This window comes from Lonchura striata, chromosome 1, assembly GCF_046129695.1.
Source record: "Lonchura striata isolate bLonStr1 chromosome 1, bLonStr1.mat, whole genome shotgun sequence".
Taxonomy (NCBI): domain Eukaryota; kingdom Metazoa; phylum Chordata; class Aves; order Passeriformes; family Estrildidae; genus Lonchura; species Lonchura striata.
Genome location: NC_134603.1, coordinates 121,277,480 through 121,294,787, shown reverse-complemented (window position 1 = coordinate 121,294,787; position 17,308 = coordinate 121,277,480). Strand labels below are relative to the sequence as shown.

The following is a 17,308-nucleotide window of genomic DNA, read 5'->3' as shown; positions in this document are numbered from 1 at the left end:
TTTTTTATATTCTGTGCCAGCCACAGAATAGTGTACAGCATATGGTGACATTTAAGCCAGAAACCCCTGTTTCTGAGCACTGAATTACATACAGTGGGAATTAACCCAAGCTTTTAATTTATTTTATTTATGATTTTAAATTGTTATTTAACTGTATCTCTCCCAGTCCCAAGCCTTGCTCTGCTGGGTGCTGTACAAACATAAAAACAAATCCTGCTTCTCTGAAGGACTTCAAGGTGTAAGCCAAGAGACAACAGATGGCTGGAGACACACATATGGGGAGGACATGGAAACAATATGGCTATATTAGTCAGTCTTCTAGACATGGCTTCAGCATGGAGCCAAACTGTTGTTGATGAAAAGGTGGAATTTTTGAGAGAGTTTTCACAAAGTATTTATTTTGCAGATGTTTAGAGGAAGTTCTTTTATGTGGAAGTGGCTATGAAATGATTAGATGAAAGTGCACCAAGCACATCAGAGTCAGGTGCAAAATGTATATTGTTATGTTCACATTGAAAATTTTGGTACCTGTGAAATTTTTGCATAAAAAGAAATTTTGTGAATATTAATATATTACCCAGTGAGGACATGAAAAAGTTAAGATACTGCCTTCTGCAGAAGAAGGGGTTATGTATTGATTTTCTGTGCTGAGCCATTATCTGACAGTATTTATCTGTCTATATGCTAATTGAAATATCCCCATACTTAATATATTTCCAAATAACTCATGTTTTGTGTTCTTCACATCTTCACAACTGCCTAGTTTTTTATTATTTTGAATACACTTTCATAAATGTTAAACATGTTAAGCACAGTACCTTCAGCTTAGTCCTACAAGCTTGTATTTTGCTCCTTTAGACTGTAGGCACAGCAAACATGAACCCTGTTTTTATTTTATACGTTTAACTCCTGCTCAGGCTTTTTTTTACATCATTTTAACTCAGACTGTTATTCGAGTGTGGTACAAGATAGCTTAAGTAGGAATGTCTTTCTTTCCTTTTTTATTACATATTCTTCAAAATTTCCCTTAATTTCACTAGTGTAGTGTAGTGCTAGTAAGCACAGCTGCTCAGACTATACTATCTGATAGTTACACACTTATTTCAGTGCTTTTCTAGATTAGAACCCTTAAAGCACAAACAGGTTTTCTGTCAGATTAGAGAAACCTTTTTTAAAAATCTCTTTTCTCCTCCAACTTATTATTTTGACCTGTTGTTTACAATTTTGCTTTCTGGTAGTACTGTATATCTCAAAATATATCAAAGGACACCTGGGTAAGCACAAATGAATTAAGCAAACAATAGTCGTAGAGGTCTGGGTTCCAAACTTAGTGCTATTAAAGTCAAAACATTTCAGGTACAATGCATCCTCTTCTGCTCAAAGGAGTAAATTCAGAAGAGTAATTATCTCTTTTAAAAACTGAAATAGAACTGCCACTGCCAAATCTTTTGTGAATGTATATTTGTGACAACCCTCTCAAAGGGGTGGGCACAATGTGACTGAGAAAAAATAAGGAAAAAAAAATTAAGAAAAGCTCAACAAAATATCCACTATGACTCCAAGGAGACATAGTAGACAGATTTAGCCAAGCTAAATCAGATTTTGTACCAGCACAACAACAACAACAACAAATTATTTGGTTCAGAGGAATCAGAATGAAAACAAGTATCAAAGACAAGAAAGGAATTTTATAATACAGCTAAAAATGTTCAAATAGAATGAGACCAAGAGACACTTGGCAATAAATTAAAATGCTAGAAGGCATTCACCTGCAAAGACACATGTTTTTGGGCATTAATACAATCCTTACTTCCTGTGTGTGCTCTCTATAACAACACAGGAAGGGATGGCATCTCATGATGCTTCTCCAAGCTGTGCACACATAGAACAAAGAGATTATAATAAAGGATTAAAAGAATATGAATTTCAGCCTTTCTGTACTTAACATTCCCTCTCAAAATAGAGAATAAGCCCAAAAAAACCCTGAAAGGGGTTGCAACTCAGATTCTGTATAACCAATAATGCAGGAACTCTCTTCCAATATACAAATTTATAGCATTCTAGAGTTAGCATTTGTTGAGGAGCCATACACTTTCAAAATGCAAGAAAAATTATTATTTTACTGCATTATGTATCTGTAGCTTTCTTGAAATATAAGACACAAGAAATTGTGGTCAATTATTTATCTTCTTCCAAACTGGAATAACTATCCTCTTCCTTGTCTCCTAGTTTATTTATTATTCTTTATAAATGATATTTATTTACCATCCATATTTATTTATAAAAGCTATTAAGATTGGTGACTTTGAGGCAAAATAGCTATTTTATTGCATTGACGTATGATTATCAATTTATTTAATTTATTGTATCTTAGAAAAAGCTAAAAATATATAGACATTTGGAAGAAAATTAAAGGGAGTGCATCAGAGAATCTCCATAAACCTGACAGATATATTTAATTTCAATTAAAATCCTGAAAATAGCTGAAACTCTGACTAACAGCTTCTAATTACCACGTCCTATTGTTCAATTTCCATCTTAAACAGTTCAAAGTCTCTTTGCCAGCACAGTTTCCACACCCCACGTTGCCTGAAGATGTTAGTGGCAGAGGACCATGGGTTTGGGAATTTTCCAAAGTAGTTCCTGCTATTGAACCTATTATTGGAACAGGTTCCAGGTGCACCAGCCTCACTGTTCTGAGCTGGAAACCAGCAACTGTACTACTGGAGCACGAGGACTTGCTTTTATCTAACCCAGGTACATTTTCCTCTTAAATATATTATGCTTTTATGGTCAGACAATTTTTCCTTAGCAGGAAGATGGGAAAGGATAAATAGGACTGGAGAAAGCTCCTGCCTGGAGACAAAGAAAGCAGGGGTGGAAAGCAAACTCTTCTGCAAGCAGACATGAGACATGGGAGACTTATCTGCCTGCTGCCTGCACAGGTCCACCTGCTGGCACTGTGCTGTAGGACTGCCAAGAGACAGCTTAAAAATGTAACCCATAAAAATCTGCAAGATCCATGTAAATGCAAAAAGCTGGGCACAACTCATTGTGGATGGGGAGGCACTGAACAACTGAGAAAATAGGTAGTATTCCACTTCGTAAGGGAATAGATAAGAGCAGAAAGAGCTGTAGGGTACTGGAAATTATCCCTTTGAACAGATATGCAGATAAAAGGCTTCTCTCAGTGCTGCTGTTGATATTGTTGACTTAAGAATATTGGAAAATTTCTTCATAAATAATAAAATGGATATATTAATTTAGATTGTATGGCTGTAAGCATTTTGGAAATAGTTATAAAAAACACATAGGCAAATGAGAATCCCATATCTTCCATTATGTTTCACTATGACATCTGAGGGACTTTCTGTCCATCTCTTACACACATTGCTGGCCTTTAAAACTGCTTAAGACCACTGTGGTAAATGTAAGAGAAATGTGAGCAGGGAAACACTAACATATTTATTTGAACCTTACTGAAAGAGTTGATTAGGTGTTATGTACTTAAATAATTATGCTTCTTGATTTTTCTGCCTGAATAAGCTTTTTAATACACACAGTTCAACATACACAGTCCTTTATGAAGGACTTCCTAAGCATACCCTTTGTTAAACTCATACTCATTTAGATTCTTTTTAATCATCAGTTGCAAAATAGTTTCACTAAATCTTCCTCTGGTCAGGGTGGATGTATTTGACCTTTTTTGATTCCTAACATGACTGAGGATGTAGACCAGAGCAGGATTATTTATTTAAGGGTTTTAGACTCTCTAATTTTTTAGAGTTTAAGGAAGGTAAAACTGAAGTATAGTGATTATGTAGATGCTATAAATATACACCATTTATACTACATTGTTAAAATAACAAAAATACAAGTCTTGTTGTTTTTATAGGGAATTGTTTGATTTAACAAAACACAGACAAAAATAAGAATCAAATTATTAAATGCATAGCCACAATTTATTCCAGTGGGGGAAAAAAATCTTCCAGACACAGAAACCCTTTCAGCCCAGAAAACTCTCAAATAAAACAACAGCCTGGTTTAGAGGCATGTGTCTTATCCACATCCATGTTTTTGTTGAGAGTTCACTGCAGGTCTCAGCTCTGCGCAGAAATGGACAGTAATTTCATGGTGTTATCTTAAAAGAGAATGATGAAGAGATGAAATTCCCACTGAAAAGGAAAATGGGGCAGCTCTCAAGCTACCAATTCCACTGGGAATGCTGAAACATTAACTTAATGACTAATGTATGGAGAGAGGATGGACAGAGCAAGTCCCTTCGATCTGCTGGTAGCATGATTGCTGTGAACTGTCACACTTCTTGTGTCCTCAGTCACTTTGATCCTTTTGTAAACATTGCTCATGGTCTCATCCATTAATGATTTTGGTGATTTTTACATTCCTTCTGACAGTTTCAAAGGGCTGCCCAATAATGTTTAATGTTCCTACTACATTTTTTCAAGTGGTATCATTCTGCTTCTGTGCAGAAGTTACTGGAAAATCTTATTCATCTACATGTATCTGAATCTTTTGTACCAGAGAAAGATAAGTTTACAGTGACATTTAAAAAATATTCCTAATGGCCCCAGAGGTCTGTTCTCTATACATGTTTATTGCTTGTAATATGACAGAAAAAGCACTGCAGAGCCTCTTGGGTTTTTTATTCATCTTTTTTTTTCCTAACTAATTAACTTCCTGTTTTTATCAGAGTGCAGTTTCTTTTCCCTGAAATGAATCACTCGAAAAAAGATAAGGAGCTCTAGGATTCAAAGCTGCCACTCATGCATACAGCTGTTACTTTACTAAATTATAAGAAACTTGCAAGTACTTATAATAAAAACTATAAAAGGCAACTTATTTTTTCTTCTAATGTTTTCAGCTCTTTCATCTGAGTTACAGGATGTCATGTAAGCCAGAGGAAGGCAACCAAGAAAAGAACCTTAGTTCCAAAATATCTCAGAGATTTTTCTATGAACTCTGTTCATGTGACCTTTCAGCACCTGAAATTCAATATTCTTTTTATTGAACCCTAAAATTAGACAGGCACTGGAATATAATTTTTTTTTTTTTTTTTGTGTCTGAATTGGACTGTCACATCAGAATAACGAAGACATATGTCCTCCAGCATTAACTACAGTTAAACATTAAGGCACTAAAGTATTTTAAACTTAATGGCATTGAGAATAATCAACATGTCTTTAACTTCAGGCCTAACAAATCCAATATACTGATCAAGAATTGGCTGATGTACACACACAAATGAACTTATTCTGGGCACATTTGATGAAGCTTAACGAGAAAAGGACATTTTTTCATAGCATTTGTACTTCCAAATAAACGTTTGGCATTGATAAGTCTGAACTGACAAATATTTTGCTTAAAAAAAGCAACAGTCATGGAAAAGATATATGGTAATAAAAACCATCTCCAAGATGTGTACCATACACAAAAGGCATGTTCTTCTCCAAAGGAATTTTTGTGTATGTGGTTTTCTTTGTGTGATTGTCTAGTATTTATCTTATTATCTCATTGGTTTTCATACACCACTTCTACTTGAGCAGACCTGTCAAGTTTGTATGCTTAAACTCATGTTCTTAAATCACCACAGCAGATGCCTATTTAATTGAAAATAATGGCATACATTAATTTTCTAACCTGTAGGGGTACTCATAACTAACTTCAAATCAGTCAGACTAGTTACATTAATCACAGGCAGTAACAGTTGTTTATACATGCTTGTGGGGACAATAGCATATGTTGTCAAATTTGATTTAATTAAAAAGTCTGTGCAATCAGAACCAGCACAATGCATGACACTTCTGTTCAGGATATTTTTGTGAAGAAATGAGGATTCTGACTGACTATATCTGTAAATTATTTTAGTAAAGAAATCAAATGCTCCAGATTTTCCTTAGCAATGTTTCCGTCTTGGGAACTTTTTAACTAATGTATTTTCCAAATGGATAATTAGATTTTTCTCAAGTTGAAACCTTTTATGTAGAAATTTACTTATTAAAACACAATGTTTTTCCAAATCAAAAGTTTATTTTCAGTAAAATCCACATTTTCCTATTTTTTTTTTTCTTTTTAAAGAAAGTTTTAAAAATGTTTATATTGTTTGATTCTGAAGTTTCCTCTCTGGCGCATCTCTGTGTCTGAAAGCAATTTACAGAATATTCTGCCAGAAACTGGGATCAGCTGACCATATTTGCCAGATTCAACATCTAAGCAGCTTTTCTGTTTGCTAAAAAGAGGGGAAGATGTTCTTTAATGGTTTCTGAAGTCATAAGTGAAACATAATGAGAAATAAATGGACCACAAATGCACCCTTTTTCACAGCTCCAATGAAAAGTAGAGGGCAGTAGACAAGTTGGGAGAGAAAATTGTGTAGAACTTTATTCCAGCAAGACTGAACCATTGGATGTTCACTGTGGTGGGCACTAAAGTGAATTACAGATTAAAAATTCCTGTGTTGTTTACAGGAAGACAGCTCCAGAAACTGCTGCTTAAGTTATTCCTGTCAGAAAGCCACAAGGATAAAAAGGAGCAGGGAACCTCTCAATGCTGGGTACAAATCAGGCTTCCAAAACCCTTTTGGGGGACCTCACATTAACATACTGGTTTGTGCCACTCAACAGTAACGTCAAAAACATTAGCATGCCATGGGCTGCCAAAACATGAACTGATATTGTGCATTCAGCCCCGAGGCTGTAGATTCATTTCTTTAACTAAATAAAACAGAGGACGTCTGTTTCTGGTAACAGAAATAAGTCACTCCACTGATCTCTGCATCTGAGGGGAAAAAGAAATATGTAGAAGAATAAATATAACCCAAATGTTACTAACCTTAAGAAGTCCTTAGTATGAGAAATGGACATGTTTTAGTCCTGGAGGTAATGAAACAAGTGAAGTATCAATTTTGATACCAATTCTCACAGATAAAGCCCAACTTGTTGGACTGGCTTTAGGAAAGAAAGAATTTAGACATGTCATAGTCCTCTGTGAGAGTTTATCCTCTCAGAGAATCCCAGAATGGCTGAGGTTGAAAGGGACCTCAGAAACTCATCTTGCCTAAGCCCATGCTCAAGAAGGGCCACCAAGCATAGCTGGCTGCCTAGGATTAATGTCCAGATAGCTTCTGAATATCTCCAAGGATGGAGAATCCACAATCTGCCTGGGCAACCTCAGAGCTGAGCAACCAGTGCTCAGCTGTTCTCAAGAGCGAAAAAAAATGTTTCCTTGATGATCAGACAGAGCCTCCTGTGTTGCAGCTGGTGCCCATTGCCTCTGGTCCTGTCACTGGGCACCACTGAAATGAGCCTGGCTCTGTTCTCTTTATACCCTCCCTGCAGATACTGATACACACTGGAGAGATCCCCTTTGAGCCTTCTTTTTTCAAGCATAAACAGTCCCAGCTCTCTCAGCCTCTCCTCACAGGAGACATGGCACCAGTCCAGGTGCCATCTGAGACAATGACATTCCTGTCCATCCCATGACACTATTACAGCGATGCCCTCTGGTCTATGAAAATCACTTATTTTAACTGCATGTTAAAGGACATATTTTTATGTATGCATTCAATTTCCACTTTGCTTGGAAAGGGTTTTTATTAGAGATACAAGGATGGATTATCTTTCATCTGCCACACCAAGAATAAGTGATTTTAAAACCATCTTTTTATAAAGAGATTGATGCATGGCAATGTTCCAACAAAGGTAATTTCCCTAATACTTAACAACACAATCTGTATAATTATAAGATAAAAAATGTAAACCAGTTCAGTTTGATAAATAAAACAATGTGGATCCACTATATTTTGAAGCCTTCTGCTTCCATAAAACAGCTGTAAAATGAAGCAATTGTTCAACTTGAGAATACTGATGCAACTACTTTGGGACCTCAGGAAAAACTCTCTGGGGTCTCTGACTCTATGTGGACAATGAAGTACCATGAAATTTACAGTAAAACAAAACCCAACATTCTCTTGTGCAACAGAAAATAGATTTACACAAACCTTTTTCTCTTGGATCTGCTACAAATTCCGTTTGCCTATATTAAGGGCCAGTCAAAAACTGAACCCAAGGAAATGGATTTTGATAGCTTAAAACCTTTTCTAGCTGTTTAATCAAAAAATGCAAAAATATAAATGACATATCACAGTTCAAAGAACTATTTTGAAAATTTATGTCCTGATTTATCATGATTATCAATCCACTAAAAATTATCATAACATATCTGATATAATGCATAATTCTTTATCCAAAATTCTTCATGAAAGCATTAATATAATACTGAAAATTTGGAATATTATTTACATGAAAAAAATGTTAACAATAAATGGATTTTAATTGAGTATGAATATATAATGGTAAATTCTCCTGTCTTCTATCAGAGGACTAAGGAGGACTTATTCCTCAACTCCACTGGTCCAAAACCCCCAAGTTCTGGCCTGGATAAAAGTTGCAAATGAAAGCTGTATTTAGATCTTGTTAAGCCTCATAAAAAGAAAAGTTCAGTACTGCTGTATTTATTTTGTTTCAACTCATGAGGACAACCAGAAGGAAATTAAATTGTTGTTTTAGCTGTAAATTAAATTCAACATGTTTTAAATGGTCACAAACCAAAATTATAGCTTCTTGTTGACTAACCACAAAACACAGCTTTTCTTTAGACGGCAGTAAAACATTTGGAACAAGAATTAAACACTCTCATTCAGTGAACAAAAACTGAACAAAGTTGCACGAAGTTGTGCATTTCATTAGAATGTCTTGAATATAAAACTGAAAACATGATGTGACTATTAATAAAGATTCTGCTGTTTAGAGTGAAAAGCACTGAGAAGTTCAGATTAAATTTCTGTGCATTAGTAGCTCTGAACACCTGAAAAATGCTGTAACAGAAATTTGGCTATTACAATTCCTACATATTGAAATCAATATGAGCCTATATTTCTGAAAAAAGAATGGAGAAAACCACTGTGCCTTCACCTTACAAAAAAATACAACTTATTACATCTACTGTGTAACTGTTTTCTAGTCAGCAGAGGGACAAAGGGAAATGTGTATAGAGAATAAACAGGAATCCTCATGTTCCATGGCATACCTAGTTTACCAAAGCAGTGTTCCTAAAATATCCTGGATGAGATGAGAATTTCTTTGGAACATACCCATGATAAGAGCTGATTTTCTTGGATGAAAACTCCTGTTCCTGTGACCAAATGGAAGGTCAGAGCTGCACGAGAAATAGAACTGTGACTGCAGACTACAGATGCTACAGACACTGGGAAACCTCTGATGTATTAAGGAATTTCAGGGACAACAGATGGACATGTTTGGATCTGCTGAGCATTGAAGCTTCCCACTGAACTGTTTATTAACTTCAGGACTACAGCAAAAGTCTAACAAAGCAAAAAACCTTACAGGACTTCTCTCGTCTTTCTCAGAGGCAACAGGCATTTTCACAGTTTCATTTCAGGCAGGATAATGGAATGGAAGCCATAATGGAGATGTCACTCAACACAAAAAGTTGAAATAGCTCATTTCTGCTTTGGCCATTAATGGATGCTTAGGGAAACATTTCCAAGTGGAAGTGCTCAATGTACGGAACACATGAGTGTCTCAATGAGTAAGTTAATGCAGTGTGACATTAAAATAGTTTAAAAGTAAAAAGAACCCACCGACTCTTTTCTGCTCATAGTTTTGCTTTGGGAACGTGAGCGGGAGATGGTGCTGAAAAAGGAATCCTTTTTCGAAGCAGACAAAGGTGGAGATCCTGTAAATTCACGTCCTCCAGACAAGCTCTCTATGCTTGGAGATGAACTGATGTTTTTTGAACTTTGGCCTGTAAAGCAAGTAAAAAAACCAAAACAGTTATCAGTGGGCATTTCCTTTTCCCCACAAATACCTCTTTGTCTTAACTGACATTGACTGAGAGTTACAGACAGCCCAACACAGAATGAAATGTTGAAGTGTGTCAGCATGCACTGAGAGACTGAAGGACTGTTCTCACATGGAACTTAATTTCTGTATGAGAGAAGAACACAAAATCTTTGTGTATATATAGATATATACACAAACATACACTATCTAGTACACATCTGTATCTATATATATGCTATATGATGTGTATATATATATATATATATATATACACATACACACACACACTCATATATATATATATATATATAAAAATATAAATAAATAAAACAACCTCATTATATGCACTGTAATATATCCACAGACTGAGGAACTTCATGCCCTGTGCGGCAAAATGAGCAAAGTGCCATCTCATACAAAAAAAAAAAAACAAACAAAAAAACCCCCAAATCTGATATCAGCAGCACTAAAATGGCAATAGTTTTTTCCGACTATAAGACTTGGCAAAGAATGCTGACAACAAGAATTTCAGATTCCAAAAATGGGTTGGACACTGAAGATCTAGATCACAATATTTAGACTTTAAACAAGGAAAAAAGTTTGGAAAAGAACGTAAGTTCTCATACCTCAAATTTTAAAGCAGTTCCACCTAACAGACATTTTGATGAAATCTACTTTTTAGTTCTTTTTAGTTACTTATTGTCATTTCATGGAGCTCTTGAAAAGAATCCAGTATTGTTCACTATCATAGTGAAGACATCTGGGGAGAAGCCTGGGCTGTCTCACCATGGCAGTGTTTGCAACAGGAAGTCTCTGATAAGGCTAGCTTTTTTCTAGTTGAGGCTTACCAAGTGTTTTCAAATATTTAAATTAAAATTTTGTTTTCATTAGTTCCTGGAGGAAAAAACCCTCAGTATGCCAGTTTTCATCAACTTTTATTAAGAAAATGTTACCTTAGGACAAATGCTAGTTTAAAAAAATCTTTTTATCATGAAGTCAAGCTAGAACGACTCCATGAAACTGTAGAGTTTTCCATTCTGGAAAAAAGTTAAATAGCACATAAAGCTAATGCTCAAGACTTCTACCTTGTCCCTTGTTTGATGGCTATTCTGATGAGAGGGTTTATGTTTCCCTTTTTCCTTTCTTTTGTTTTTGGTGTGCTTTCATGTTACCATCTATAGCAATAAGTATGATCCTCTGCAATTAAATCATTCACATTTTCTTAAGGCAATAAATACAGATTTATTTGAAATACATTTTCACAAGGAGACTGTTTAATGAAAAGAGACTGAACTAGCAAAGAACAAAACATTATGTGTGAATAAACAAAAGCCACAAAAGGATTTGGGTTTAGTATTTTTAACATTTTCTAGAAGAAAACTCAGAAAATTGCTTCCTATCTTGTCCTTCATTCTCTGTTGCTTTATTCTGCTCACCTCCTCCATAACCCTCCTACATTTTATGCCCTGCTTCTGTGGACCTTCCTATCTGCCTCCATCTTTTCTTCAGATCCCTCCACACTGCCTCTTCTGCTACTTCTTATTCTAAATTTTTTTTTACATATTCTTTACTTCTCACCAACTTCATTTAACTGGATTTTTCTGTTTCTTCACAGTCCTCCTCCAGACACTTACTACCTACCACCTAATCTGAGGAGTATCCTTAAAAGTGCATTAGACTGAGGCTGTTAAAGATCTCACTTAACTTTTGCCTTCCCATTTTATAGAAAAATGGGATTTGCATTAATCACGTATACTGTAAATAATTCTGGAGATGAAAAAGGAGAAAACAGTGCATAGAAAACAGCAGAAATAATTAACTTGCAAGGAAATTTTTAGAGAATTTGTAATTTTAGGGTAAAATAATGTCCCTTGGCAAGATTGTTATCCTTACAGTTGTCTTTATGTAAGAAAAAAGTCTTTTTATGCATTTCATAGTGGCAAATGGAAGTATGCTTTTGAAGTAGGTAAACTTAAGAATAGTTTTGGAACAGATGGAATCACATATTTTAGCAAATAAAGCATTTATAAAAGTAGTTCACACAGCTAAACAAGAGCAGCCAATATAAATGGTAAACATAAATAAAAATATATTTGGTGGACAGAGTAAAGTACATTTATTATGTATATATCAGATTAAATAGTCTCTCTTTACCACCCTAGCAATAAGAAGATATACTCCCTCTATAGGGTGAAGATTAAAAAAACAAACAAAAAAAGTTAAACAATGAGCCGTGTGTATTTTTCACATACTCTTCACTGTATGGCCTAGACTTAACACAATTCACATGCAAATAAGCAGATTACAAAATTCACAGATAATATTGAGAGAAGAACACTTTAAATGTATTTGAGGAACCCACACACATGAAATAATAAAGCTTGGTAAAACAATGGAAAAAAATTATGTGTAAGAATTTTTTTTCTATATTCTGTCTTTCAGCTCTAAGGAAACAAGTGTCAAAAACATAGTAAGAAATTGAAAAGACCGAAAAGTGTTCTCAAGGCCACTGCAAACAGCTAAATTTCAAAAGGTGGATCACAGTTCAGAGGAAAAGAATATGCAACTACTTGCATAACCAAACAAGTTTTTGTGGACAGAATAATACAAGTGTCCTAAAAGGGAATTTGCTCAAGTAACATTAAGAGCTTTGAACAATCTGGATTTTATAGCCTATAAATTATATAATGAAAATAAAAAATAAGAGCAATACAAGATCTAGTTAAACTAAGACAGAGATACAGCAAACCAGAAGTGATAAAATACTCTATCAGTATGTTTGATACCCAAGTAAGAAGAAAGGTTAGGATGACCTGATCCTTCTGCATGAATAAGTGATCTGGGGAAATTATTATTAGGAAAAAATAATTTTTTATTCTGCATCCAACCCTGTGAACAGTGACATAGATTATTTGGGGATATAATTGAGAATTAAGACAGAAAGAACAGCACTTATGAATAATTACAGTGTGCTGCAACTCATACAGCAGGCTCCTTGGATTGTGATAGGCTTTTTTAATTTCCAGAGGAGTCATTGTTTTTACAACTATAAATAAGAAAGCTGAAAGACAGGTTACACTAATCATATGTGTTTTCCCTAATGTCAGAAAAAAAAAAAAAAAAAAAAAAAAAGGAAAAAGAAAAAGAAAAAAGACATCTGTGATTTTCCCAACACAAAAAAGTAATGAATCACAGAATATTCTAACTTGGAAGAGACCCACAAGGATCACTGAGTCCTACTCTTACGTAAGCTGCTGCAACAACATTTAACTGAATCACCATGTTCCTTCTGAAGTCCTTCACATGTATGAAGTCCTTCAGTCCATCCTTCATGTATGCATTAACATATGAGGCATGAGGCATTAACATATGACACACTCACGTAACTTTGGAAACAACATTGTAGTATCAACACACAGATTTTAGGATCTCAGGACAATGACACAAATGCCATTTGTACCTTCTCTGTTCTGAGTCTTACTGATTTTACATCTTTCTTAATGTGCAGTGTAATACATTCTGCTCACTCAATAGCTTGACAAGAAGGTAATGAGAGTTTCTAATTTTGGATTACTCCTCAAAAAAAGAACAAACAAAAAAAAAAGGTGGAAAAAGAAAAAAGAAGTCTTACACTTCATGTAGAATCAAAATGCATAAAGATTGCAATAAAGTACAGTTAATAACTTTGGATTACTCCTCAAAAAAAGGCACAAACAAAAAGAAAGGTGGAAAAAGAAAAAGAAGTATTACACTTCATGTAGAATCAAAATGCATAAAGATTGCAATAAAGTACAGTTAATAACTAAACTCATGTCCTTCTTTAGCAGCTTATTCAGGAACCTGAGAACACCACTGAATCAAAACTCTCATTTACATCTGCTCATTCTGTCAATATTAGAGAAATACATTGTGGTTCCTTAAAAAAGACATTTGAGAAATCTAATTTCTGACCATCTAAGCAAATAGGTCCTAAAGTCTATACAAAACAAGCTGAAGAAACCCCATAAATATGGCAATCAAATACATGCTTATGAAGCACACAGAACGAAGATGCAAGGATCCCTGACGTACACAGTAGTCAAAATACATTACTGTGTAGGTTGGCTAAAAGAAAAAAAAAAAAAAAAAAAAAAAGTGTGTGTTTGGTGTGTGCATATATATGTATGCACTCTAAAATGCATAAAGAGTTCATAGTAATGCTGCACAGGATTTCACACACGAAAAATACATCCATTTCTGAGGCAAAAAGGAGCAATGTTATCTCCATGGGCTGGCATCTAAGTGGCTCACTTCTTGCCTGTTGCTAATGATGCTGGGACTGACCCCAGGGTGAGAAGTGCTCTGCCTCAAAACCATTTGGAAAATACACAGATGGGCAGTAGAAAAAGAGATCAACCGGTTGGTATTGTGGGGATATCGGATGTCTTGCAAAGAACGATAATTTAAATTAAATGTGATCAATAATTAGGCTGTATAATAAAGTAAAACATGGTGGCAAGGAGGAGAACACTAACAATGCAAGGAAAGTGAGCTTCAGGTCTTACTAAGTTTGAGTTAAGTTATGGGGGATATAGCCAGGAAATTTGGAGGTCCCTGCTAAAATGTATGAAAAATCAGAGGAAGATGCAAAAAAGACATACAAAACTGATGGATCATTCTGTTAGGTCCCTACAGAGGAAAAGAATAGCTTTCATAGTTATAAGGAGAGCAAGAAAAAAGATACCAAGAAGAACAGAAGTAAGGCGCCATATATAATTCAAAACCATTCATATCTGCTCATCTGTCTGTATCCACCATAGTGAGGATGTATGGTATTAAAATTTGCAAAAAGAATGAGATGAGTTTATATAACTTTTCAGATAAATTAGTTTCACTTTTTCTCCTACAGTGAAATTGGAACAAAGGCTTACAACACTTTCAAACCAACTCATCGCACAAATCCATCTACTTTTTATTTCAGCCAAGGCAGGTAAGCTCCCTGTTAGTCAAGTGCACCACAGTAGATGTTTGTCCCAAAATACCTACCTCAAATATAACAAGAGGGAAGTAATGCAGCTAAAAGGGACAGTGATGGTGGAACTGGCCCCCATGATGGAGTGGGAAATGGGCAACAAAGTGCAAGAGCAAAGAGGTTTGTAGCACAGACAGATGCTGACAGGCGGCGGATGCCAGTGTAGAGACACAGACACACTGAGACACACACACACACACATGAGCACACAGAGACATTGACACAGACACACAGTCACAGACATACACACACATATGCATACGGACACACACACACATACAGACAGACACACACACACACACAGACACAGAGACATACAGACACAAGACACACACAGACACAATCACACACATGCACACACAGACACACACACACACAGTCTCACACACACACACACACAAAAGACACAGTCACACACACATAGAGTCAAACACAGACACAGTCACACGCACACACACACAGTCACACACACACACTCACACACATACAGTCACACACACAGTCACACACACAGTCACACACACACAGTCACACACACAGTCTCTCACACACACACACACGCACACAGTCACACACACACAGTCACACACACACAGTCACACACACACACACACACACACACACACACACACGCACACAGACACAGTCACACACACACACACACGCACACACACACACGCACACACGCACACAGACACAGTCACACACACACACACTGACACACGCACACGCACACGCCGCGGCCGGCAGGGCCCGCAGCGCCGCGCTCTCGCTCTCTCCCGGCCCGACAGCGCCGCCCGGCGGAGGCTCGCGGAGCGCCGCCCCGCCTACCTGCGCTGGCCGCGCTGAGCTGCGGGGCCCGCGCCGGCCCCGGCGGCGCCGCCTCGCCCGCCTCGCCTGGCAAACAAACACAGCGTTAGCGCGGCCCCGCCGCTGCTGCTCGGCCGCGGGGAGCCGCAGCTTTGGGGGTTCAGCCGGAGCTCCCTGCTTGGGACAGAAAGGACATTGTGAGACAGCGCTATAGGCACAGGCAAAAGGAAGCGGGAAGGTTGGATAAACAGGCTGCAAAACCCCGGTGCTTTTTAGCGATGATTTAGATCAAAATCTAAACTTAACTGAAGAGTCAAAACCGTTTTGTTGCTGGCGCTTCACAGACAGCGTCGTTCCGCTCTTTGGGAGCTTCACAGAATGGTTGAGGTTGGAAGCCCACTGGCCCAAGCCCCTTGCTCAGGCAGGGTGTCCCAGGGCACATTCCTCAGGACTGTGTCCTCCTGATGGCTTTTGAGCATCTCCAGGAAAGGGGACTCCACAGCTCCTCTGGGCAGTCTATTCCAGGGCACGGTCACTTACACACTAAGGAAGTTCTTCCTCACGTTCAGGTGCAATTTCCTGCGCATTAGTTTCCGCTCATTGCCCTTTGCTGTAGTGCTTGGCACCACCAAGAAGAAGCTGGCTCCACCCTCTTCACACCGCCTTAGATACTATTAGATACTATTCCCTCTCTGTCCTCTCGACTCCAAACAGATCCAGCTCCTTTAGCCTTTCTTGTGAGGTGCTCCAGTCCCCTAATCTTTGGAGCCCTCCACAGGACTCGCTCCAGTCTCTCTTACACAGAGGAACTCAGAAGTTGCATCCTTACTGCCAAAAAATGTCATAATTGCCTAATAATATGTATGTTTTTTAAAAAGGAAAAAAACCCACAAAACCCTATTTGTCAATCTATGTTTTATTCCTTTAATTTGTACTCAGTTCTGCTATTAATAATGACAATTTATTTATCCATATGAAAAGTGTATTCATTTTCTAGAGATAAATAAATAATTTGAAATAATTATTTAACTTTATAAATAATTCTAAATTGGGGGATCATTTCTTTAAGATATATGTGTTGACTGTGGAAATTCTGTGTGTTACAACAAATACCACAGTAGTATCAACTCATAAAAACAAAGAGTAGTCTGGAAACTCCTTAAACTACAGTTTTGGCAAAACTTTGTCTTTTAACTGATCCTCTAATGTGTCCTTGTGATAAAGCTGCATTCAAATCGAAAGCCTTTTGGGTTTCACCATGCAATGACCTAGAAGGAAAACTCTATCTGGCACTATCAGGGAAGAAGAGAAAGATAAATGCTTTTTTTTGTTGGCAATACACTGCCATTTGGTAATCAAAGAATATCCAGTTTCTGAATGATGAAGGATCTACTGGAACACACAGGGCAACAATTGTGCTTTTTTCCCAGTTTTTTTTTAATTATCTTTTTTTTTTTATCTTTCAAAATAACCACCTCAGTTGAAAATCCAATAAAATCAGTATCTGAATTCAACTTTTGTGCCAATGAATTACTTCACTGTGCAGGATCAAGAGAATGTTTTAATCCCTCTTCTGCTAGCAGGCTACCTTGCATAGGTAATCAGT

General features: G+C 36.7%; 1 protein-coding gene across 11 annotated transcripts in view; it reads right to left on the bottom strand.

Annotated features, from left to right (window-relative positions):
- Positions 1-17,308, bottom strand: part of TBC1D5 (TBC1 domain family member 5) — a 312,792-nt gene that overhangs the window by 29,159 nt on the left and 266,325 nt on the right. For 9 of the 11 annotated variants that reach the window (XM_077787221.1, XM_021538132.3, XM_021538130.3 and 6 more), the window contains 2 exons: positions 15,724-15,789; positions 9,680-9,843 (listed from right to left, as the gene is read on the bottom strand). In XM_077787221.1, the coding sequence (XP_077643347.1) occupies positions 9,680-9,843; positions 15,724-15,789 (230 nt within the window). The remainder of the gene's footprint in view (positions 1-9,679; positions 9,844-15,723; positions 15,790-17,308) is intronic. The other 2 variants (XM_021538137.2, XM_021538139.2) reach the window with 1 other exon arrangement.